Raw genomic sequence first — 26,385 nt, 5'->3', positions numbered from 1 at the left:
AAATACATAAAATAGCTCCTTTGGCTATGCTAAGTGAGAATTCACAAATTATTTGTACAATTCAGCTGCAGAAATCCCTCAGTATGAACTCTACTCTGTTTGAATGTGGGGGTGGACAAGATAGGAAAAAAAGGGTTCCATATCAGACACCATCTTGGTATCTCCTGAAGCATTATTAAAAACAATGACAATGCCAATTGTAACAAAGCTTGTACCTCGTGGCTCCTGACAAAACTAGGTTATAATTTCCTTAATTAGTTTTAACTAGCAAAGTGAAGACCTGTGCAGAAGAAAAAAGAAAAAAAAAGGAAGCTGTTTTACAAAGGAAGCTGAAGGAGGGGAGCTTTTCAAGGTGGTCTGCTGAGAGAACAGGAATGTTGAAGGACCAAAACAGTTAAGGTCTGTCTCTCATGTAAGTTAGTAGGGGTTTTAGTAGGGGAATTCTAGAGACTTATAGGCTCTATAACTACTATTAAATCACATACTAACCAGGCAAACTCTTATGCAGCACAGGGAGTGAGCAGGAGAGTCACAGATTTCAAAACTGGAGTAACTACATCAGAGGGTCCTCCACTAAGACACAGAGCACCTGCTCAAGCAAGGGAAACTTTCTCCTTATGACCCCCCTCCCAACGCAGCAGCCCCAGGTATCTCCTGCTGCCTGAAAGAGGGGCTAAGAGCATGTACATCTTTTTAAGGAAGGGGGAATATTCAGCATCACTGCAGCTTTGAGTGGCTCCAACTGCCTCTGCAACCATTTCCTTGGCAATACCAAGACATCTTAATTTTAAATACTATTCATGACATATAAACTGCATCAGCAGTCTACAAGATCGGTCTTCTAAATGCAATTTTCCTCCAGAACAAAGCTGCATTGAAATTTTCAAGTATTTGTTCCACATATTCACAGGTGAAGAACTTAAACTGCAAGTAGAATTTTTTGGCATGTATTTGCAAAAGCATTTCGGAATGCCAGACTTGACCTGTGTGTGGCCAGACATTGAGATGTTGCTTCAGCCCAGGAATTTATTAATGAAATTAATAAAATTAATGAAACTCACATGAAAATATTTCATCTTGACATAATACACATCAGTAGCATTTGAATATATATTTACAGATTTATTTGAACTTTTCTTAACTGCAATTCTACAACTGAGCAACATATCCATAAGTGTTTCATAAACTTTCAAACACTTACATATTTATACATATACTTTTTGCATATATATATATATAAAAATACTTTTGAGACTCAAGGACTGAGAATAGTCAAAAGGACATTATTGCTACATTTCCATATTTACAAAAACAATGCATAAACCCATTCAAAACACCAAGCCATTGCAAAATAAGTTTCAAACCCCCCCCAAATTATAAAAATATAAATTTCAAGAACGAAAAAACCCAAACCTCTTTCAGCTAAGTGTCTGTAAAGTACCGAGACATCTATAACAACTAGTTTGTCTACAGTTGCTCCAAAAGCCAACACGTTACAAAAGAGCTTTTATAGCATTAAACTTAAAATGCTCAACAACTAGTATGCATAAGAGTGCATCCAAACAAATGGCTAACTTTGGAAAGGTGCAACAGCCTAAGTAAGTTCAGTGCAAATGGCTAATTTTTTACTTTTCTCTGAAAGACGGATTCCTGTAACAATAAACCAAATGCACAGTCATAGAAAGAGCGCGGTATTCAATGTAACCCAAAATATACTACCAGTGTGTGTATTTACAATTACCTTGTATTTGGGCAGTTAGTTACACATTTGAATTGCATGTAAACTCAACCAAAATCCCAGTAAAGTAAAAGTTACAGAGTGCTTAAGTGCATTGTAAATAAATAGGTACTCAAGTAGTACTCTGCCTCTGAGAAATGCTTCTCTCAATGCCTTTACTTATTTTTAGGGGTCAGAAGCAAAAGAAGGAAAGAACCAGTAGTGCTCCTGGTGGGAAGAAAAGGGGTTAGAAAACACTTTCAAGCACAACCCTGGGCTCAGATGCTGACCCCAAAGCTTCACATCTGTCAAAGAATGAAAAGATCCTTTCTTTTATGCCATTTATAAATTTGGCATTTCTCAGACTCTTCTTTGTTATCATCTCTGGACTACCACAGAAACAACTTGGGGTGAAGGAAAATAGCCCTTTCCAGTTAGCACTATCCAAGACTGCCCGTGGGAAAGATTCACATGGGTAAGACAAGATAAAGAAAGGGCCCCCAGGAGAGCATTATTTTTCTCTGCTCTCCCTTAGATAAGATGACTTGTTGAACGGTCTCTTCTCCAGATACAGTTTACTGGCAGCAGCCTTCCTCCTCTTTTTTGACCAATTTGGCAGGGCCCACCTATCTTTGGTGAACACCTTTAGATGCAACTATTAGCAAAACAAATGTCAAAGTCTTTGGACACCCCAGGCAGAGTGCCACAGCAGCAGTTCAGGCTCCATGGTGGAATGAGACCCAGCAACGGGCAGCTTCATCCTGGCAGGGAATGCACCAGTGAGAAGAAGTAGTGCATATAGCATTGGAAACCATGCAACTGCTCTGCAAGGGTGACAGTACAGGTGGGAAATAAAAATGAAAATCCATGCTCTTCCTCCCTTCTTCTCTGGTTTAAACCCCAGAGCTGCCAGAAGGGTTTCCAGCTTTGCAGATAAACTTTGGAAGGGTCTTGGTTCCTTCACCTCTTTTTCCTAGGTAAATACAGCACCCTTACTGGCCTCCAGCCTAACCCTTACTGGCCTCCAGCCTATGATACCTGCCTGGGAAAACCTCTCAGGCCTGGGTGTGGAAAGGGGCTTACAAAACCATTAACTTAATACTTGTTTATTTTCTAAATTCAGAAAAACAAGATTAACTAGAAAATGACTGTATGCATTCCAGGCACAGATCCAGAGAAGAATCACTGCAGATTTGGTTTGATTGACAGTCATCTAATTCCACACCCTGGCTTAGGATTTCTTTTGTCGGTTGTTTTTTTTTTCCTTCACATCTGGCTCTCTACTGCAAATACACACAATATAGCGAAATATATACAGCTTCAATTAACACTGCAATGATGCCTGTAACCGTGCTCAGCAGATTAAGTTTATGTATAACAGTGCATGGTAAAGGACAGTATTACAACAACGTTTCAGCTACACAGTGGTAGTAGTAAGTAAAAGAAAGAGAAATTATTGAAGTTGTCCCTCTCTCAGCCCCTGCACAATACAAACAGCTAACACATCTGATCTCCTCTTCTCCACGTGCCACTCAAACATCTTCGCGTACCAGGAGAGGCTGAGTCGATGAAGCACTGCTGCCCACAGAGTTAATCCTCACCGAGTGATCTGGAGCATTTCCTTGACTGGAAGGTGGGGTTGAGAAGTTGGCATAAACCTGCAGAAGCCAAAGACTGGTGTCAGTACTTTGCAGACTGCTCCCTTCACACATTCTTGGAGAGCGTTCCTTTCTTAGCCTTTTCCCACTGTGTACTGCACACTGCTGTGGAAGGGTTCCAGCTCAGGAGCTTCTTTGCAAATCAAAATAGTTTCAAAAGGTCTTGGGCTTAACTGCTATTTTAAAGAACCATGAAGCTCAATCTCAGTTACTAAAAACACTGTAGCTTCCAATTGCATGCCAAATTTTAGCTAAGCTAAAAAAAAAAAAATAGCTCAGGTTATTACTAAGCTCCCCCAGAAATCTCACTAATAATCAGAAATCTCACTAATAATTCCTTCAGATTCTTGCTTTTGTTTTAGTAATGCCTGCACCTGCCAAAAATACACTACAGGATGCAATCGAACACCAGCAGCTTTCAGTTTCCTCTTTTCTCAAATTGTCAGGAAGCCATGTACTCTCTGCCCAAACGAGGCACTCAGAAGGCAAAAGGAAGCTTTATTTTAAAATCAGGTTTAAACGTACTTTTGTAAACCCTAGTGACACACAAAGTTACGGAGAGAGAAAATCCAAGTTTAGGATGTGCCTCCAGTTTTTCTTTGGATTGTTTTGTCCAGTTGCCTGCTCAGAATGAGCTTTCACTATGGAATGACTGAAAGAGCAGCACATACAATTTGCCACAACATACCTCCAAGGTTATGTAAATGGTATTAGGAGAGGCAAGTGAGAAGATACAGAAGAGCACCAAAGGCTCCACCCCTTCATCCAATAGCTTTCCTAATAAAAACTAATTATACTTTATTTCTGAGCTGTTTCCCAGATTAACAGAATTTTTCATAGTTTAGGATAAGATTAATTTATGCAGTATCACTGCATTTTGTAACATCAAAATTGTTGTGACAGGTCTATTGTGAGTGAGAAGCATCAGTAATGCAAAAAATGTTGTGCAGCTAGTAAATTCTGGGTATGGGTTTAGATAGCTACTGTCTAATGGAATAGCCCAAACATCATTCCTACTACCTAGACTGATCCTGCAAAGTACGTAAGTAATACCAGAAATGCAGTGCCTGGGCTCCTTGCTTCTCACAGTTCTAGTGTAACATCTTGCCTGAATCTGCTTAATCCGTCACTTACCCGGGGGGCATTATCTGAAAGCTGCTGCTCTATCATTTGTACAATTTGTTTAAATGTGGGTCTCTGTAAAGGATCAGCATCCCAGCAACTCTTCATTATGTCATACCTGTAAAGATACCAAAATTAAGTGCTGCTCGGAAAGAAATCCTTAGAGTTCATATCTCTCCTACATTATTATTTGAAACAAAAGAACAGGAATGGTGCTGCTAACACCTGTGTTTGTGACAACAGAGAACTCATTACTAATGAGAGGCTCTGGACACAGTATTCTTTGACAGCTTGTTAAATGCCAATCCATTTACAAAAAGGAATGTCTCATAAAGAAGATCAGTAACCAGTCCTCTTGCTGTCAAGAAATACAGCACAAATGCAGATGCTCTACAGTCTGGTGATACATCTCACTGACTTCTTTATCTGAAGTAAAAATGTTTAATTATGTTCTGTGATCTGTCAATAATTTATTGACAGAGAGCAGGTGCCATGACAAAGTGATCAGATGGCACAAGGCATGAGTGTATTTCATTGCTTGCAACAACACAGACATGTATTCTGCTAGTTAGAGTACATGAATTATTTAAAACATGAAAAGAACTTTAAAACATGACAATGGGGCAGTGCAGTGAGCCTTAGTGCAAGAATACAGGCTCCCTTCCTTCTCATCTTTACTGACGTTTGGATAATTGGTGGTGCTGGTTGCTCACTTACATTTCAGGTGGTGCACACTCAGGGCTGAACATCCTGTATCCCTCTTTGATCATTTTATAGAACTTGGAGTCCACCGGTATCCCTGGATAGGGGCTGCTTCCTGGTGAGAGAGCACGTAAGCAACATGATTTCTGCATTTACAGTAAACCCCAAAATGAAACAGATATGAAGTACAAATCTTGAAGGAGCTTACCTAACGAAAAGAGCTCCCAAAGCAATATCCCGTAAGACCAGACGTCACTCTCAAAAGTGTAGACACAATTGAAAATACTTTCAGGTGCCATCCACTTCACAGGAAGACGAGCCTTTCCAGGGAAGAGGGAATTAAGACAATGGACATAAGGCATATAGAATTAACAAGGTAAAATCAACTTGTTCTGTTTTTTATGTGCATTATATACTTCTAAAATGAAGAAGCAGCCACCCAGAAATGGTACTTTTAGCATTTTAGAGTATCCAAGTGCTGCATTGCTAGTGATCCATCTTTCTGTGGGTCTACCAAGCTAATACAGCTCTTTGCACTCTGATTTTCTGAATACGGTTTGACTCTTTCTGTCTAGTTAATAAAGGACATAAGGAAGTCAGGCGAAAATTATTTAAGTGATCATGGCAAGGTTCCTTAAGCATGTAAGCAAGTCTGCTTTGGTGGACTGGCTGGCACAGGCAGACAAGTAAGATTCACATAGTTGAGATGCTTCAATGCTTTAATCAATACATCTGCTTTAGTTCCTCACTCTATCAGTAGAAAAATTTAAATTTAAATGAAAGTAATATATATGAATATATATATTTTGGGCAGAAGTGTTGATCTGCTGGAGGGCAGGAGGGCTCTAGAGAGGTATCTGGACAAACTGGATTGATCAGCCAAGCCAGTAGTGTGAGGTTCAACAAGGCCAAGTGCTGGGTTCAGCACTTGGGTCACACCAACACCTTGCAGTGCTACGGGCTGGGGGAAGAGTGGCTGGGAAGCTGCCCAGCAGAAAAGGACCTGGGGGTGCTGGTCAGCAGCAGCTGAACATTGGGCCCAGGTGGCCAAGAAGGCCAGTGGCACCATGGCCTGTGTCAGCAATTGTGTGGCCAGCAGGACCACGGCAGTGATTGTCCCCCTGAGCTCAGCACTGGTGAGGCTGCACCTCAAGTCCTGTGTCCCATTCTGGGCTCCTCACTACAACACTGACATTCAGGAGCTGGAGTGTTTCCAAAGAAGGGGAACAAAGGCAGTGACGAGTCTGGAACATAAAGCCCTACAGGGAGCAGCTGAGGGAGCTGGAGTTGTTTATCCCGAAGGAGGCTGGAGTGGACCTTAGTGCTCTCTGCAACTACGCAAAAGGAGGATGTAGCAAGGTGGGGATCTGTCTCTTCTACACAAGAAATGACAGGACCACAGAAAATGGCCTTGAATTGTGCCAGGGGAGGTTTGGATTGGGTATTAGGAAAAATTCCTCACCAAAAGGGTTGTCAAGCATTAGAACAGGCTGCCTAGGGAAGTGATGGAGTCACCATCCCTAGACATATTTAAAAGATGTGTAGATGTGGGGCTTAGAGCAATGGTTTAGGGGACTTGGTAGTGCTGGGATACCAACTGGAGTGAATGATCTCAAGTATTTTACTACCTGAACAAAAGGTATGATTCTATGATTCTGTGATTTTCTGGTAAGTTCGTGTGGGAATAGAAACATCCCTTATGAATGCTAACTGGAGCAGAAGAAAGGACACAGGAAGCCTTTGCATTTGCTTCCACCTTCCTCTCCCTGGTTTGCCCTTTCCATGTCTGATTGTAAGAGCAAGTCAGGCCTCTGTCCTAAACATTTGTCCTGCTTTGGAAGAAACCAGACCTCTTTCTTCCAGTGACCACAGGGCTTGAACACATCTCATGTAAAGAAAGTTTGTGAGAGCTGGGGTTATTCAGTCTGGAGAAGAGAAAGAAGACCTCACTGTGACCTTTCAATATATAAAGTGGACTTATAACAAAGATGGAAAGAGACTTTTTATTGGGGCCTGTGATGACTGAACAAGGAGCAATGGTTTTAATCTGAAAGGGCATGGATTTAGGCTGGAAACAAAGAAAAAAAGATTATGATGAGGATGGTAAGACAGTGGAACCGGTAGTCCAGAGAGTTTGTGGATACTCCATCTGGGCAACATTTCCATCACTGGAGATATTCAAGGTCAGGTTGGACGGTGCTCTAAGCAACCTGCTCTAGTGAAAGATGTCCTTGCCTGTGGTAGGGGGGTTGGACTAGATGGTCTTAAAAGGTCCTTTCAAAGCCAAACCATTCTATGATTCTGTGATTCTGTGAACTCAGGAAACTTAAAGAACAATCTAGAAAAAAAATTCAGTTGCACACTTCCCTTCTAAGCTGCTGGTCTAAACTTCCTACTCCCAGGACCCTTGATGATCAGGCAACTCTTGACCTGACCCTGCGGCTCAGAGTAGTTTGGTTACACTTAACACTACTCAATATTTTGTCACAGCAGCCATTCATTAATTATTTCAGCTCCTATTGCTCCCTAACCTCAACTTCTAGGCAACCAGTGCCTGGTACTGACATTGTTTTGAAGAAAACCAATAAACCTGTGTCTTAAAGTAACTGTATAATGCCTGTATCCCCAAATCTATCCCACAGCCTACAATAAAGATGCTATAGGTACCTGAGACATCAAGGCCTGCTGGGTGACAGCACAGCAGCAGAGTTATGTCAGATACCTGAGGCACCAGGGACTGACTGAAGTTAACTGAGTGGCAAACCCCTTTGGTGAGAGATGCTCAGTTGTGGGATTTTCTCTCTTTATCAGCTTGCCAAAGCCAGGACAGGTAAGCTTCAGTTCGTGTGTTGTCAAGCCCCTAAGTAATGACCAGCCCCTCATCACTAAGATCATGGAGCCCTCAGCTGAACTGAGGGCAAGGGCTGCCTTGCTGAACAGGGATCTTCTTTGAAAAACAGTACAAGTAAAAGGAGATGTACTCTAAAGGCAGCAGCTGGCTGCACCTATCTGACACAGACTTAAAACACTAAGCCAGGCAGCATAAATCAGTTTGGGATGCAAAACATCTATGCTTCATAAACATTTCTCCAGCTTAACCACAGAGAAACTCGATTTTCTTTTGTAGTAGGGCTCTTTTTACTGCACTGGCACTTTAAAGGGCACCGCAAGTGCTGCCAAGGTAATCTGCACCACTTCAAAGCGCCTTTGTACCCCTCCAGAGGTTTAATAAGTACTCGTGAGATTGGTACTCTTCTACATGGGAGGTTTTAAACTTTTCTCATCAAAATGTAGTGTGTTGTTCCAGGGTTTGAATTATAGCTGCAAGCTAAAACTGTTACACATACGAGGTTAGGATACCTGTATGGAATCAGAAAAATCCAACATGCTTTTGCCTCCCATTGATGCTCTTATCAGTAAATTCACACTTCAGTTTTCATTGTCTGAATGATCCCTTACAGAGAAGGATAAACTGCAAACTTCTGAGTATTTAGATATTTTTAAAATAGTATATTTCAATAGTGGACAAATAGTGCAATGCCCAGGGAAAAAGTTTACAAATAATTCCAAAATTTAGGACTGGGATACCAGAGTATTTCCATGACAAAACTAGCAATTACTTACAGAGCAGTAACTTGGAGTACATTCATTGTATAATAAGAAGACTGGACATTATATTGGTGCAACAAAAACATCTCTTCTACTACAATATACACTCAGGTATGAGCATATATTTTCCAGTATAACAAGTACAAACCAAGGATTTTGTCAGCATACACATCTATGTTAGAAATTTCTCCTCCTAGCCAACACAGATATATACATACCAGAACTGGAAAATCCAGATTTCAATCTAACTAAGAAAGGCTCTTCTTTGCACATCAAGGCAATAGGAACTCGCTTAACTTAAAACAAAAAACAAGTGTATAAAGTATCATATATACTTACATTTCCTTTGACCACGTAATTTGAGTCATTCCTTATATCTCTTGCCAGGCCAAAGTCACAGATTTTTGTAATTCGACCATGAGTTAGAAGAATATTTCTTGCGGCCAGATCCCTATGAATGCACTAAATAATAGACAAACAAATGAAACTACAGGCTATTGCTTGGTTATATGTTTACTTAGATATGTAACTTACTGTACTATGCATTTTAAGGCAAGCTGTAAATCACAATGAAGCCATGTGCTAATAAGCTTACTCAGATGAGTAAACATTCTGATGTTGTATCTTTACAATAATTACATCAATCCAGGTTAATAAGGTTGTCTGTGCATTTATTTCAGAAAATACCAGTCGCAGTCATTGAATTTTGCAATGTTTCACATCCTCAGCTGAAATTTAATGTAATTTTTTCTGATTTATCAAAATCATCACTGGCTTGTTTCCTAATACAGGACAAATAGAGGGAAAATGTGGTTTGTTTCCAAAATATTCCCAATATTCTATTAACTAACTATTGTCATTGATCGAAAAGTGCTGAAAATCTGAAGATAGGGTAAATTATGGTAGCAACTTCAAAGCACACAAACACAGAAACTGAATCCTATAACAGAAATACTCCTCTGGAAAAGCTGAATTATTAAGTACCTACAAGAGCTTAAGCAGACTTAAGAATTTTTAAATTGTGGAAATTCTCATATGCCTATATCTTTCAATGGATGGTCATGCATTCAGTGACCTAACCACCTTATATTCCAGTTTTTACTTTAGAAGTGGACATATGTTGGTAACTGCAGCTCCAGAAGGATGCCCGAGTTTCCCAGCAGCTGGGTTCCTTTATATAAAACTGTAGAGCCCATGTGTATTTGCTAGAGAATGAAGGTGATTCTCTAACAAAACTATTTATTTTTTTCATCTCGAAAGGAGAGTATTATGCTTCAGCTTTACTGATGGTATTTAGAACGCAGGCTTACAGCTGTCTAAAATATAACTGAAGACATAATTTTTCTTTTGTCCTTGAAATACAGAACTTTTGGAATTTCTAACCAAAAATGACGTAAAATATTAAAAGCTATGAAAATCAAGCTGAGAGAGTGACCGCAGATTGCACAAGTAACTTAATCTCTGTCCCTTTAGCATGCTTAGATGAGGAACGATTTTAAATAGTTCCACTGTTTTGGCAGACTCTCGTTCACCTCTGTATACAATGCATTCTGCACTTTGCATATGTGAAGCTGTCATACAGCACTGAAGCAGTAAGGTGAAGAGTCAGTATGACTCTGCCTTGTTCCTCCAGAATCAGTGCAGTTTGCATTGAATACAGACTTTAGACAAGGGAGGAAGATCTCTCTTGTGATTAAGGCACCGAGTGCTTAAGGCAATTGTCCTCTCAGAATAAGCCCTATCCTGACTCCTGCACAGCCTTGACATACAAGCAAGTTGTGGAAGAGCAGCGGGGCACTCTGCGTGCTGGCCTTCATGGACCCTCCTGCCTCAAGGATGTGAGGCAGTCAGAGGCAGCACCTTATCCATCAGCCCACAGCACTCTGCATTAACTAATTTATCTGCAGGAGCCAAAAGAATGTAGGTATACAACAAGTGAAGAGGACCAGTAACCTATTAGTGCACTGCAATTTAATTCTGTGATATAGGTGCTAACTCGGCACTGCCAAAGCAATACTGCACATTACTTTCCATCCTCAAGTTGAGGTGATGTTACATTCTTTACTGCCTTTGCTATTTAATGCCACTAGGTGTGTAAATACAAAAGAACTATTAAAAAAAAGTCACTAGGAATAATACATAGTGGATTCAGGAGCTACTCTTAAGGAAAACAGAGAAATACAGAATGAGTGTGCTAAGCACTGGATGTCCTCAACAGTGAAAGATGCAGGAGTGTGGTCAATCTGTGTATCATTTCTAATATATGTTTGCATGTCAGGCCTGTTTTGAATGTGTTGATGGATGAAAAACAAACTAAAGGGAAGAAAACTTATGGTTTGGTTTGGAAGAAGGAACAGTGGGAGAAAAAAAACAAGTGCAAAAGCAAGTTTTAATGTGCACTTTCCTCAGAGCAGAGTTTGAAACACATTTCCCAACGCAGGATTCCAGGATTGTCTTCCTTTCCTTAAATTGCCTAAGTTTGGTTTTGCACTTTATTTAAGGTGCACCTGTAGTGGCTACATTAGTTATAATATTTACATGTTAAATGGCATTTTTGTAATAAAATTTAAGAATAAGTGCAGGAAGATACTAATTATGCTGTGCTTAAGACTTCTTTATAAATCCTCTTCTGTTATGCAATACCTCTCCTGAAACCCAGAAGTCGTCTATGAAACCCAGAGGAATGTCTATCATGTTCAGTGCAGACAATGAAGATTTTTTGTAGGTCTCTCAGCTGATTTTATCTTTCCAGAAAATTAAAAATCACGACATCTCCTGTGAATTAAGCCATGCTTACAAAAAAGAGCACACAACGAGATATCTCCCTTGTTTAAGGCAGTATTCTGCATGAGAGAAGCAGCAAATTGTTTAAAACTCATGCAAATAGATACCTTCTCATTGATTCTGCTATCCTCAACAATGGATATACAACAGCACTGCTTCACACTGACTTCTGTTTTAGGGGATATAAACATCACTTTTGGCCAGTAAGTACAGTACACAACTCTAACATCAGGTAAAGTTTCAGGTATGAGAGGGAATAGAAATATTCAGCATTTAAACACACGGATCACATTAAAACACTGAAATTGACAAAAGTTCTACTGATTCTGTCCATCTCTTAAAAATTCTGAACTTACATTTTTGGAGGCAAGGAAGCTCATACCCTTTGCCACCTGGTAAGAAAAGCTTAGCAGATCTTCTACATCTAAAGCAAGTTCATCATCTTCCGGCATAGAAAGGGTAACATCCTGATCAGTGTAGGATCCTACACAATATAAACAACAACAGCTTTTGAGTTAAGCAAGTGTAATCATGTAGAAATCATGTAGAGTTGTTTTGACATTAAACAAAACAGCAATTTTAGTAAGTACCAGTCTAGAATCACATAAATAGCCCATCATCAAAAAGTAAAAAATAATCCTGATACTCCATTTAAGTGTGAAGAAATACAAGATACTGTAATTTAGCATATTGTTCTTTTTCAAGCCTTCTCACATCAATTACTGAGTTTTAAGTGTCCCCATTCACAAAAGATAAATATGCTAAAACTGAACAGGTCCATGAAGCCCATCTTCCTGCACTCCCATCAGCAAACAGAATTCCTTGTCACGGAACTCACCAGACTTCACAGGCCGTTTTTTGTCAGCCTTTGGTGGAACTGCATATGACACTCCTGGTTTCATGTCCATGTACTCATTGGCAACATCACTGTAGAGGCAGCAGAACAAAAGAAACATAGTTTAGTGAAGAATGTCTCAAAAGCTACCCAAACAAAAAGCCAACATCAGGCCAACCTTCTGAATAAGTGTTCTACAAATGATCAGTTGATTGGAAATTCATGGGTATGTGAAAAAAAATGAGGAAATGCCCAAACAGAAATAGGTTTGTTGGTACAGTTAATGGTACAACTCAAAGTTTGGAGTTTGGCTCAGGTGAGTAAACAAAACCATTCACATGAATACTGTTTATACAGACTTCATTCTCTATAAATTAACATCCAGATGTTTCACAGGATCTGCTAGGGCTTCCTTTTTCTGCTTAGACCAACTTCTAACAGAATATTTCAGCAGTTCAATTGGCAATTGAAATGCAGAAGACAAATGGTAAAAAATGTTAAATTCAAAAATTCCCAAGTTCCATAGGGGATTCATATATATTTAAAAAAAATCAGCCGAGGCTTGGGACAGCCATCTGCTACATTCTTTTAAGTTTAAATTTTCTTATTGCTATATATAATTCAAATGTACAGATTTTCATACTGCATGGTTTATAAATATACAGTTAGGCACCTTTAGAAATGATGGATGTACTTTGGCATTTTTCACTTCATTGCCATTAGAATTCATATACTTCCTTAGCCTGAAACATCTGCTTAGTTTAAGAACAATAAATGCAGCCACAGAGCTAACATGGGAAGGAGCAATGAGATCACCAAGAGCTTTAGTTACCACCCGAAACACATCTGACACATGCAGCAGCAGTAAATACTAACACGAGAATGTTGTAAATATTCTGCTTTTAATAACTCAATTTACAATTTGCGTTTTGTAAATTCCATTTACAGTAACTCAATATACTTAAACAGCATGATCCCTTCACTGAACAGAGGGCACATCTCCAATGGCAAATCACAGTCTAATGTTCATCACCCCAGTGGTCCCAACCTCTCTGGGGCATCACCAGCTACCCATTTATTGCTATGGCACAAACAGCTTAACCAGTGCTATGCCTTGCTGGGATAAAGAACTTTTCCAACTCCTTGGGTCTGCCTGCTTCTCTCGTGACTGCCAACACAAAGTAATGGGCCCACTGGGGCAATAAAAAGACTAAAATTTAGAATGAGCGGGTATTGTAATAGCCCCTAGGTTTTGGTGAGCTGTCTCTCACTTTGCAAATGGAAGGAAATCTGCTTGGAAACGCCCTTGGAAAGAACCCCGGGATGGTATTTAGAACACAACAGTTAAAAATATACAGATTAATTAAGTAAAAGAGCAATCTCAGAGTCATGAGACAGGTTGTTTCACCACAAAATGTAGTGAGCTGTCAGCAGCAGCCTGCTGCTGACATTTTAAGACACTGGTTTGATTTTGTAAAAAGTCATTTCTGAAGGCAGGAATCTGGGAGAAATTTTCATTCAAGCTAATAAATAAGCACTACCAAAGTTTAATAACAATAAACACAAATATATACAAAGATTGGAGCCAAGGAGGTGCATGAAATAACTGCAGAAAATTTGATAAAGAAGTAAAATAAAGAGTGCATGCAATCCACTCTGTATATAATGGCACTCTGTTAGAATAAAACTACTCCCTGAACAAATAGCCTCTTAATTAAATTGTTTTCTTGTGCAGCAGAGAATCTTCAAAGCCTGCTGCATTAAATGTTTCTCCACACGTCTTATCCCTAATAAACTTTGATTTCTCCTCTTTCCCAATCTTCTAAAAACACAAGTGCATTTCAGCAGGTCATACTTACGCTGCAGGCTCTGACTGATGTAAAAGGTTCTCATAAACAGCTGCATCTGCATGTTCTTCATGTTTTGGACAAATAAATGAATCTCTTTTCCGTCTCAGAAAATTTAAAAGATCACCATAACAGCAATATTCTGTAATGACCAGAGTGGGACCTGTAGATGCATGTAAGGTTTAGAAAGCTGGTGAGTATTGTTTTTAAAGCAGAAAACCTTACATAAAGCTAGCATTCAGTAAAGCACACAGGCTGGACTATTAAAAAATCACACTGACTAGCACTGTCTAGACTTGAAAAGTTATAGAAAAGTAACCCAGCATCTTCCCTTTCACAGATGAACAACTATGGTCCAGCTAAAGCTGTGTCCCAATTAATGTTCTGCCCCTCAATAGCAGTGCATTGTATAAAAATTAAACAAATAAGTCTTTTTCTCTTTCTTCATGGGATAATGTTTCTGGCCAGACACATCTGTTTCATTTTGCTCACTTCCTGAAGGAAGTTATTTGTTCCAAACGTTAAGAGTAACTCAAGCTTCAAACATTAATCCTTTTGATTCACTTCTGTTTACAGTAGAGCTTCACACTCCTTCAGTAATGTTTTGGAAATGATGTAGAGTGTTATATTCTGCAGTATAATAGGAAAAATCATTCAAACAGAACAGCCTGCTGCGACAGAAAACTACACTGCACAACATCTTAGAATATTAAAATGAAATCAGAAAAGGGGAATCAAGTCGTCTTCAGCATGGATGTTTATAGATCAAATATATGTCTTTTGAGTGAATGACTCCAGCTATGGACCTTGACTATGTAATTACACTGCATGTTATTTCATCTCTAAGTTTACTCTGTACCATCATTTCCTAACCTCACTGGTTTATTTCCATTTTTCGGCAGTTTAAAATTACAGCTTTCACAACAGCAAAAGAATTGTTTGTGGTGTGATTTTCTTACAGACACCATTTTTTCCACTGAGAGAGACATGCACTCGGGCCAGTGAGTCGACTTAGTTGGCTGCTTGAACAAAATTGTTTCATCCTATTTTTAAAACATTACTTCTGAGACACGTTTTGCCTTTGTCTAAAACTATTAATTTTTACAAGCTCCTTTTCTTTGAAAAATGTGTAAGAAGAAATACCATCTTTCATATTAAAATGCATACAAATGAAAAATACAGGTTTCTATCACTCTCTAGTGACACTTCAGGAGATTTTTTAGCTTTTATTATGTAAGAAAACAAACTTATGAAGTTAATACTAAACGCGAAACATTAGGGTTGTGCAATACTTTATTTGGAAAATTACTTTTTTCAACTTTCTGCTGCTTAGAATTTGCGCCTTTAGTGCTCCCTTAACAGACACATTTTCAGTTTAAACAGAAGGCTAGGCAAGACAAGCCTGTTGCCTTCACCTTGGATACCAACAAGGAACCAGTTCTCATGAATGAGGAACAATGTGGTGGAGGTAAAAATTTATACTGTACATTTTGTCACCTCTCAAGAAGAAAGCACCCAATGGTGCACATGAAAGAGAACAAAAGCAGCCTTCCTGTTCAGCTGCAGCTACAGTGGTCTTACTATTGTTTTAACAATGAGCCTAAAATCTAGATTCAGTAAATCACAGGTGATAATCATGATGATCTGCAACCTGTCTAAGCACGAAATGTAAGATTTTAAGGTGAAATTTATGATTTCTACACTTAGAGCTGTGCCTTGGATTCTTCTTCACAGAGTTGATCCTCCTGACAATAAAAAAAGAGCAGAAGTAATCAATAATCTTTAGATAACCCCACCTCCAATAGTGCAAGCTCCCAGCAGATTCACGATATTAATGTGGTTTCCAAGGTAACTCAGCACTTTAAGCTCTGACATCAAGGCTTCTCTCTCCGTTAAATGGGCACTTGCTGCAAGGCAAAGCACAGAGTTCAGTACATAACTCACCAACCAGATGGAAGGGAGAAAGCACAGTACACTATAGCAACTTACTTTTCAACATCTTTACTGCTACTGTCATAGCAGCATCAGACTTAAATAAACCATAAGCAGTGGCTTCAACAACTTTCCCAAAAGCTCCAGCGCCAAGGGTCTTACCTAATAAAGAAAACAAAATACTCTGTAACGACTTTGAGTACTTCCTCCTGTAGGGCTCAACATTTTATTTTATTATATCAAGGAAGCTATTTCAGGCACGCCTGCTTGTCTTTTTTCCCCAGGCAAGAATGAACAATTATCACTATCTGCATTATTGAACAGCATCTTTGTGACAAAACCCTGCTGTGTTTGACCAAAGTCTCATATGAGACCTGAACGTTCCACCTTGCAGATGAAGTTAAATAAATCTAAACTAACCAAAACTCAAACGGTTTCTAGGAAATTCCCATTTGTGATCGTAAGGAAGTTGTGTTGGATCTATGTAAACATAGTTGTTTCCATTTATTTCTTCAACAACTTTCCACTGAACTTCATACTTGGGTTTCTGGAAAAGAAAGAGAACTGATTTTACTACTGAAGACTCCACAAGTAGCTCACACGCTTTTTAAATTCGGGCAAAGGGGCTGCTGATTTTACCTGCAAATATATGTACACCAGGATCATGACTATGATGCACATCAGTCCTGCAGCAACTCCAAATGCAGTTAGTAAAGGGGTGAAAAGGGTATGTGTACGGATTTGCTCTGGAAAGAAACAGAAATTTCTCCTAAAATACTGAACAAGAAAAACTAAATTAAAAAGATGCAGGTGAAAACCTTTCCTTGGTTCTTTGTGAAATACCGTTTGGGGTTTTGACTTTCCCAGATGTGCATCAGGTGTATCAGAAAGTCTTTCCTGAATGAGCTGTGGGAGATGGAACTGGCACAGAAACCATGCAGTTTGATGCCTTCAGAGTCTCAACTTCATTAATTCAAGAGGTTTGGCACTAAGATCAGTTAATGCAAGGGGTTTGCATGATCTCAATCAAGTTAGGTTAAAGAAAGAAGCTTTTATCTGAAGTCCTAGTTTCTTCTCTTCCCCTTTGCCCCCCACCTAAGTATGATCACTACAGCACAGTGTATAGAAGGAGAGGTTGTGCCAAGTGAACAAATACCATTCTACTACCCATCTGCCCCAAATCTGGCATATTTGTTTGTATGTTATATCTGGGTGTAACAGAAAAAAAAAGAAGCAGAACATTTGGTTTTGCAGAGAAGAGCACAGCTCCACAAACACATTTCAAATCATCTATGCTCTAGTGGGTTTTTCTTCTCCCCCACAAACCTACAAATACCACTACAAAACTCGTAAGCCGTTTCACAGTATGTTGTTGTTACTTCTTTTATAGCAGCAGGACACTTAGGCTCCAGGCAAGCCGGGGACCACATTTTCCCTGAGACATTGTAAAAACCTAAAATAAAATGCAATTTTTCTTTCAAAAAGGAAGTGATGGCCTAAATAGTCAAAACAGACAATGACAGGAAAACAAAGGGGAGATCGAGGGAGGAAAGCCAGGGTAACGCTGTAGGTGGTTTTCCTCTATGCTGCACAGACAGAAGAAACCCACCTACCTACTGCACTGCAGAACAGGTGCCACAAAAAGACAGTACCACAATAGTCATTGAAAAATTAAGGTAAGACTTTGATAGGTAGAACGTGTAACGTAGAACGTTATCACGTGCTCAGCCACAGTACTGTAAACTTTCTTCCAGCAAAAATCCTGAAAATCTTAAAATCCTTTTCCAGAAAGAGCCAAACACCACTCATGTTTTGTGGATGTTACCTTTAATAGCAAAGTTGAAGAAAGCAGAGCTCCTGTCCCCATTGCTGGAGGCCTCACAGCACACGGTACCAGTGCTCCTGAACATGCTGGCGTTAATGGTGCTTTCAACCAGGATTCGTTCAAATGACGGCGCTGATGAATTTGTGTAACCGATTTTGACATCCATGGGGGATATTGTTGGTGAATCAAAACATCTGGAGAAAACAATAATGAGTTACCTGCAATGGATTGCTACCTGAAGTGCCAGAACAACAGAGAACTGAACAACTCTGGTCTACAAAGGGATTCAGCTGAAGATCTTAACCCTGACACAGCCTACTCATGTTGTCTCACGCTCTTGTATGTAGTGGGAGAAATGGATACATACACCTAGTCTGGCCCAACTGGAGACCATGATGTCCTTGCATTTGCTTTTGGTTAGACATGCCTACAGGTCTGTAACTTCTCTATGGGTTTTATACCATTCAACATGCATTTTCAATTTCATTGTCAAGCAGTTGTGGTCTACTACCCACTTTTGAAAATGTTCCCAAAGCATCATCTTATTACAACACTAAAGAAGTCCATTACATACATAAACACCATTAAGCTTACATGCAGTCAGGAAATAGCCAGTTCTTTTCTCTCAATATGTTGCTTCTCCTTCATATGTCACATATTTACTACATGAGCACACATTTAAGATTTTTAGAAAGGTACTATTTAAAACCGTTAAGGAAATAACAATTATTTTAGACATAAAACCAACTACACTGGTGGGAAGGAGACCCATTACTTGCTACTACGGTATCTATAACTAGGGGGATGTCAAGAAAAACCTTAAAACTTGTTTCACAAATGCTCACTCACTTCAAAGTGAAATTCAACAATCTGCTTATAAACACCTAGTTTTAAAAACATCCGGCTTTATTCATAACAATACTGGACTTGTTTACTTGTCATATGTTTCATGTGAACAGAAATCTAATTACATTATGTCTGGAAAAATTACTTCATTACACAATAAAACAAATTATAACAGCCATATTTGCAAGTGATTCTGTGATTGCCATTCTGTGAAATTGCATACAGAACATCTGTCATTTGTAAGCTGATAAAAGCCATAGCTGGCTTGCAGCAGAAATTTAGTCTTTTACACAGCAGAAAGTGTTGGTTATTCCCCTTTCAAGGACAGAATATAAGGGAGAAAAATGAAACGTATCCCTGCCTTCTCACAAACTACTGCAAATAATGCAATGCCAAAAAAGGATGAAAATCATGATGCAATATTTGAATATAACTATTACCAAGTAATTTCATGTTCTTAATTTTTAATTAGCAATTGGATGTGTTGCACCTAAAATAACCTTTGGTTATTTAACTTACCTCTGCTCAGTTCCTGGGCAAAAGTACCAGTATATGGTAGGGGCTGGGAATCCAGCTGCTACACACTGGAGAACACCATTGCTAAGTATATCCAGAGTGAGAATCTCAGGTTTTGCTGCAATAAAGAAAAGCAATAATCATCCACTAGGGGAACACAGAATTTACATTGCTATTTGCTCTTCATGCCAGCAACCTGTGTGCCTCATACTCCATGGGATCACTCAGGTGAGCAAGACCTTCTTATGCTCAAGGATGTCTGGGTCTGAACTGGTGTCCTACAAAAATCAAACATCTGTGAAAATATTACTTCTTACACTGAATGCTTGGGCTGGACATTAGAATACCTCATCTCTCCTCAGTATTTGATTTGATGAAAGATCTTAAATGAGCAAAGCTAAGAGCTTAAACAACCCAAAGAAGTGTGTGCTTGGAACAACAGTAAAGTTCCCATTCCTGCACAGCATGACTTTACCCATCTGCAAAAACGACAGTTTCTTCCCAGTTAAAAGTATACTAAATCTGTCAAACCACATCTCTCTTACATCTGCCCTGTGTATTCAATATTACCTCTTCAGCCAGGAAAGGAACAATGCAAGGCAACCAGTGACAGAGGACATGCATCCCTCTAAGATACTGAACTTCCCAACTGAAACACTGCAGGTAGAGGAAGCCAACACTTGGCTGAACGTATTAGCTTTCCAAATGAGAATTTGTGATTGCTCCAGTAGGTTAAAAAGCAATTCATCCAGCCAATGCTGTCACATCTGCACAGGAGTTAGTCCTGCAGTTGGTTTAGGAGGCCCTGTTTCAAGTACGGCAAGAAACCAGTGCAGTCAGGTGGATTTCAGAGTCATTAGTCCAATGTCACAGGCTTCAGCCAAGAGTACCATAAACACAACAAGGTTTTTTCCTGATGAAACTGGAATTAGCGACCTTACTTTCCTTAACAACCTTAACTGCCTTGCAAAATCACCTAAACAGAAGCTAATGAAAGAAACTATGAAAGACTACTTTGCAATTATGCTGCTCACCTGATAGATCCAAGTTAAGAGCCCATTTTCAGTTAATATAGCTTTACACAAACATAAGATGAACTCCTAATTCTAGAAAGTAGTGAAGTCGCATAGACTGCAGTGGGAAAACAGATTTATTTCAGATAAAACACGTGTACGAAGACTGCACGGGGTTAGTTAATAATGGATATTCTACTCACTGATTAAATGAGAATCAACAAAGCACACGTATATCCTCAATCACATACCACCTCCTTGTGACTCATGTTACAGGAACCAAATGTTCTTTCATTTCTAAATCCGCATGTTGTGTTTTATGCAAAACACCAAGAACCAAACACTGTTGCAAAATGTTGAGTCTGATTTTCAGCATTACTCACTTGGTGAGGAACTTTCTGAGAGCACACAGCATCTCATCCAGCCTCGGAGCCTCGGTACTCACAGAATACATGTAATTCACATTTCTGAAATTCCAATCAAAATGGCTGGATTGTGAAATTGTAATTAGCTAAACTACAACCATGTGCTATTTGTTATATGCTGTGTTTTAGGCAACATTACAGCACAATGTAACTCGAGAAAAGAGAGAACTGAGAAGTCAAATATAAGAGGCATCTGTGCATTAAGCCCTGGAAAAAATACTGCGCCAGAGTGGTCTGCATGTAACATCTGAAGCTGAGTGAAGGAAATTAAAATGCCCATATTAGTTAGGCTCTTTCCACTATAAAATCCTAGTGCAACAAAAGCCTGTCTATGTGGCCACAAACCCACATGGACTCATCCTGCAGGAGTGGAAGGAGATGCCAGGCTATGCAGCCCAGGCAGAGTGGTCCAGCCTTGGTGCCACGGGAAGCTGAGCTGCAGCAGCTCTGAGAAGTGCTGACCTGAGAGCAGCTCTGCCTGTCATGTGCCTGGTGAAGCACTTTGATGTGGCAATTAGCACCATCAGCCTCTCCCCACCAGCACTGAGGGCTCCCAAGTCTCTCTAGCTCAGAGGTATTAAGGGATGCATTTCACTTGAGGCAGCAAAGCGCCCCCACGCCAGTACCCCAGGGGACTGAGACGGCTGCTGCTGCAATCCCCACTGGCTGCTCCTTTGCCAGCTCAGGCTGTGCACGCCTCTCAGCAGCTGCACCCCTTCCTGGCAGCCACAGCATCTTCCTCAACCACCTGTGCAGGTACTTCGGGGGATGCTGGAGCAAAGATGGACTGGCTTTCACAAACAAATGCCAAGATGTCACCATGCATCTTCTTTTCAAAAGAGATTTTACTGTGCTAGATTTTATGACTTACACTGCCTAATTACCCCTCCTGCTATCAGACTCCTAATGACTAGATGTTGCTAACTGTTCTGACTTTAACCCCTTAAATATTTAGCATTTTATTACATTGCCCAGCATATATACATACTGCCTTCTGTAATCAGGCATTAAATGTCTTAAACTTCTAATTTCACCAAGTTTATTAATTGCTTTTCAGCTTTTATTAATGTTGATTCTGAACATATAAAAGACGACTTATAAGAGGTCACTACTATTTCAATTCAATTTTCTGTATAATGAAATTCTGCGTTTAATTGCTTTCTATTGCCAGTTTCCCTTTCTTCATTGTTAACGAAGTAAATGTCTAAAAAGCAACACTTAATAGGTATTGTCAGTCATCCCAGACAAAGGGAGAGCTTTTCCTGCTGGAGCTACATTTTCTGGATTGGAACAAATCTTTCTACAATATCATGGTGACTCCTCATTGTTCACTGCATAGCCCAATGACAGAAGAACAGCTGAGCTTGGCTTCATGGGATCTATAATACCATGACCAGTTTTCTCTTTGCAGCAGCAGCCTCAACTGCATAGATAATGTTTGGTAACTATAATTAAACTGAGATATTATTTTGCACTAAATTCAGTTACTAGTTGGAAGATTCCTCTGATAATTGCTAGATACACCATACCTTGCCACTCTGGAGATTTCTACAATTTCTTAATTGTAACTGAGTACAGTATGCTGCTTGTCAAGCTATCATTTTCTTTTTGGCTCCTAATTTTAGAGCTGCTTACCTCTATACATTTATTATGAATTACTACACTATTTTAAAAGCATTTTAATATTGTTTCAGATTAGCATATGCAATTGCTAAATATGTTTAAATCCAAGGCAAGTACTTCTGTACTGTGTTCTTCATGTCTTTCAGCAAATGCTTCAGCATTGATATTTGTTTACGTGAAGACACTCTCCTGATTATGAACCCTGTTTTACCTGTTCGGTTATTTTCTGTTGATTACATGCCCAAGCCAGACATATAAACATCATGAGCTACATCTAAGCAATTTATGCAAAATCCCTGACAACAATGTCAGGTGAGGACACACCATTTGATCAGGATCTGACCCACCCATACATGACTCACCTTTGGCAGTTACTCTGCTATACTGATTAATATGGTATGTTGTAATGCAGTTTGTGTTCCACAGCTAAATGATGAGCATTTTACAAGCCAGTGAAAACGCCCCTTTTCTAGTGGTTGTTTTTGTTAAAAACAACCCCTAGAAAGGCCAGTCTATTTGTGTCTTTTTTTCAAAGCAAAAAAAAATGTTTACAGGAGCTTAGTCAAAATGCCAAAATAAACTTTTTGAGTCAAGTGCATCAAATCCAATTGCTTTAGCAATGGCTGCAATCCACCCAGGGCCACAGTGCATGATAACGTGGGCTCTGTGGGTCTGCTTCAGCATCCTCACAGTATCCCAAGACTGATCTTGCTACTTACAAGACCAGTAGTTGAAGAAAGAAGGAAACAGACTTGAATGCTGCTGGTTGTATGGACAAACCATTCAGAAGAACAAAAGCGTCTATGCTCCCTCTCGCCTTGTCCATTCTGCTTCTCTATTCTCTTCCTGGTCTGGTCTAAACCATGATCCACAGGGATTCTCAGCTTTTATTAAGTAGTACATGCCTCAAAAGCAGCAAAATGGAGATCTGCATTGAGAACTGACACCTGATGATGCCAAAATTATGAGACAGTGCCTTTTTAGTTCTTGTGCCCAGACTATACGCAACCTGCAATTTCTCCCATTCCCTCAGAGAAATTAAACTTCTGGCTCAACATTTTGCTCCATTAATATTTAAATACTAGAATTATTCCTCATGAATGTGACCCATGCTCACTCAATGAGAAAAAGGATATCTGAGATCACCAGTGCCATTATCTCAGAAATCAGAGTTAGGAAACATAGAAGGCACAATGCAAGTGTCCACATTCACGGATAAAGGAAGAAATATCATGTTCTGAAAGGAGCCCAAGTGACATTTCTAGATCCAAACTATGCCATTGATAATAGAGATGCTACAAATGTTTATCTTCAATGATAACTGAGAATTCAAAAATTCTTCTCAGCAAGGACTTGATGCATTTGTCGAAGTCTTGACAGTCCTCTGCACAGAACTATGCTTGAAAAAGGACACATTGCTGCTAAAGCATAACAGCAACACAAAACTGCATTTGCAGCACATTTACTTTTGATATGGTTCCTCCTGCTGGACTCAAAGTCCCTCTTGGTTTAATTTTCCTTAACCTTGGCCTTTAGCAGCAGCCAATATTTGTCAGCTGAGCACATGAAATGCTCTAAGAGGATGGCTCCACTAAGGACAGGGTTTTCTGAAGGTTTCATTGAATTAATGAAATTCAGCTTTTGTCTTGAAGAATGCTATTTGGAATTGAGGCCAGTGCTCTTTCTTAACAAGCGTGTCCCAAAGATGACAATACACATATTTCTAGAGTTATGCAGATTTCTCTAAAACAATGGTGATTTATACTATTATACAGAAGTATTTAGATGCCAAAAGGCATTTAAATGTGAGTAATTCTCCTGACAAGCTTTCAAACCCTGCATCAACTCAAACAAATTAAGGACAATTAAAAGCTTACATTGGTTGCCAAAAATGCAAATTATAATCTCTGTGTATCCTGCTCCACCTCAAATTATAAAAGGTTTATGATACATACTTATTCCTGAGATCCTGTTTCCAGGTGCTACAGGTTTTTTTTTCTGTATAAACAACCTAGCTGCTCTCTGGTAATCTCTGGAATACATTCACTAGAATATAAGGTCATGCTGGATAGTAGGTGGATTTGTGTGAGTACTCTGCACTTTTATATCTTGACATTTAGTTTTCCAGCATGTGCTTCTCTTCAGAAAGCCTCTCATATGCTGAACCACACTGTGACATCTTGTGCATACATTATGTTGTATAAAATACAATGACTGTGATAATGAAATATTTCAGACTGTTCACTTTACTTATTTTTCACATAGATCACTTTACTTACTTTTCACATAGACATTAAATGTTACAGAGGAGCTGGCATCAGAGTTGGACACAAAAAATGTGTAAATGCCTCCTTCTGTTCCTTTTAATCGTGTAAGGTGAAGTTCACTTGTGTAACTGTAAAGAAAAAAAATCAAGCATTACTAAGACACACAACTTGCTCTGAACAGGCAATTGCTGCATGGAAAACAAGGAGGGAATTTTCTGCAGACATGACCCATGCAAACACTGTTATCTTACACTATGATTGCCACTGCACTTCCAATATCCAGAAGTTTTGCCACTTCTAACGCCCAGATGTGCAACTAAGCATCAAGCTCAGACCATGCATGCATCACCACCTGCTCCTCTTCTCACTGAGGAGGGAACCCAGATTCACAACCCAGGCCACATGTTCTAGGTGCTTCACTGGATTTTTGGAAGACAAGGAATCAGGAGAAAACAGTGCTCAGCAGAAATAAAAGCATAAGCTTTTTTTCCAGAGCAGCTTCACTGCTGCGGCAGTGAAGGGACTTTCTGCACACAACCAACCTAAATTCTCTTTTTTGCTTACTGGACAGGAATGCAGCTGAGTCGTGAGTAAACAGCATGCTGGTCCTCAGATGGTGTGGTTAGCTTGACGCCATTCCAAATGTAGGTCGGCAGACTTTGCACCAGTTACTGTGGCAAGCCACACTTACTACATCTTTTATAGTCAAATTTTCTCACCATCCCCACTTTCCTCTTTCCAGAGCAGACTCTAGTCTGCTGTTCCAAAGTGAAATCAACACCTACAGCCATGCATACTACCTGTTATTGCCCACGGTCTTGAACTTGACATCATGGTCTGAGGAATTCTGTAATGTTTCGTTCATGTACATCCAGACTTCTTCCTTTGGTTTTGGATATGCCTCATATTCAACTGTTAAGTTTCCATTTTGTCCTGCATTTATATCTATTGTGGTATTCCTTGTTGCAAACAAACGGACAAAACCTTTAGCTGATGGTTGTAGGAGGAGAAGAAAAACAATTTCAGGGCCATTTAGAAGACTGTGAGTACCCTAACCACACTTAGACAACTTCAAGATCAGTGATCAAACATCCAACTGTGAAACAGGAAACCTTATCTGCAAAGCAGAACTTAAACCCTCACCTGCCAAAACCAAGGCTACTAGCTACATATAGCATGAGGCACAGCACTTAAAAGAGCCTTGAGGACCTTAGCATAAATAATCCATCTTCTGGTGACAAATACCTTCTATATGCTTTTGGAAAATTGCAAGCATGTGTTTGATTCTACTCAAGTATTTATATTTTTCCAAAAATTTGACTTGCTAACTGTCTGGTGTGAAAGAAACATTATGAAAAAAGCAAACTAAAATCATTTATTACAGTATACTAGAGAATTAAAGGTTTTTTTGTCAAGTGTAATTAAGAACAACATTACAAATGAAGCTATTAAAAGCTGTAATTAGAGAAGAATGTGCTAAGTCCACAGGCCTGGATACCAATCATCTTAAACTAAGGCATTTTTGTACATCTGCTGCTGGGTCTTAATCTTTCATTTGGCAGATACCATTTATCACTGTGCAGTTCCGTTCCAAAATATCATGTCTAACAACATCCTTGCTGTAGTGGTTTTAATTTCATTAATAAACTTATCAGATTGAGGAT

The 26,385-nt window shown here is 39.4% G+C and overlaps 1 protein-coding gene across 1 annotated transcript in view; it reads right to left on the bottom strand.

Moving 5' to 3' along the window:
* Nucleotides 1-1,109: 1,109 nt before the first annotated feature.
* Nucleotides 1,110-26,385, bottom strand: part of KIT (KIT proto-oncogene, receptor tyrosine kinase) — a 54,595-nt gene continuing 29,319 nt past the window's right edge. Inside the window, exons 6-21 of the mRNA XM_088163372.1 lie at nucleotides 25,522-25,711; nucleotides 24,734-24,849; nucleotides 19,397-19,511; nucleotides 18,032-18,225; nucleotides 16,846-16,952; nucleotides 16,627-16,753; nucleotides 16,264-16,368; nucleotides 16,071-16,181; nucleotides 14,287-14,437; nucleotides 12,431-12,519; nucleotides 11,949-12,076; nucleotides 9,148-9,270; nucleotides 5,408-5,519; nucleotides 5,215-5,314; nucleotides 4,510-4,615; nucleotides 1,110-3,375 (exon numbers count right to left, since the gene is read on the bottom strand). Coding sequence (XP_088019498.1) covers nucleotides 3,250-3,375; nucleotides 4,510-4,615; nucleotides 5,215-5,314; nucleotides 5,408-5,519; nucleotides 9,148-9,270; nucleotides 11,949-12,076; nucleotides 12,431-12,519; nucleotides 14,287-14,437; nucleotides 16,071-16,181; nucleotides 16,264-16,368; nucleotides 16,627-16,753; nucleotides 16,846-16,952; nucleotides 18,032-18,225; nucleotides 19,397-19,511; nucleotides 24,734-24,849; nucleotides 25,522-25,711 — 2,000 coding nt within the window. The 3' untranslated portion in view covers nucleotides 1,110-3,249. The remainder of the gene's footprint in view (nucleotides 3,376-4,509; nucleotides 4,616-5,214; nucleotides 5,315-5,407; nucleotides 5,520-9,147; nucleotides 9,271-11,948; nucleotides 12,077-12,430; nucleotides 12,520-14,286; nucleotides 14,438-16,070; nucleotides 16,182-16,263; nucleotides 16,369-16,626; nucleotides 16,754-16,845; nucleotides 16,953-18,031; nucleotides 18,226-19,396; nucleotides 19,512-24,733; nucleotides 24,850-25,521; nucleotides 25,712-26,385) is intronic.

Source organism: Sturnus vulgaris, chromosome 4 (assembly GCF_052056855.1).
Source record: "Sturnus vulgaris isolate bStuVul1 chromosome 4, bStuVul1.hap1, whole genome shotgun sequence".
Taxonomy (NCBI): Eukaryota; Metazoa; Chordata; class Aves; order Passeriformes; family Sturnidae; genus Sturnus; species Sturnus vulgaris.
The sequence above is the reverse complement of the archived record's forward strand: the minus strand, read 5'-3'. Positions and strand labels throughout refer to the sequence as shown.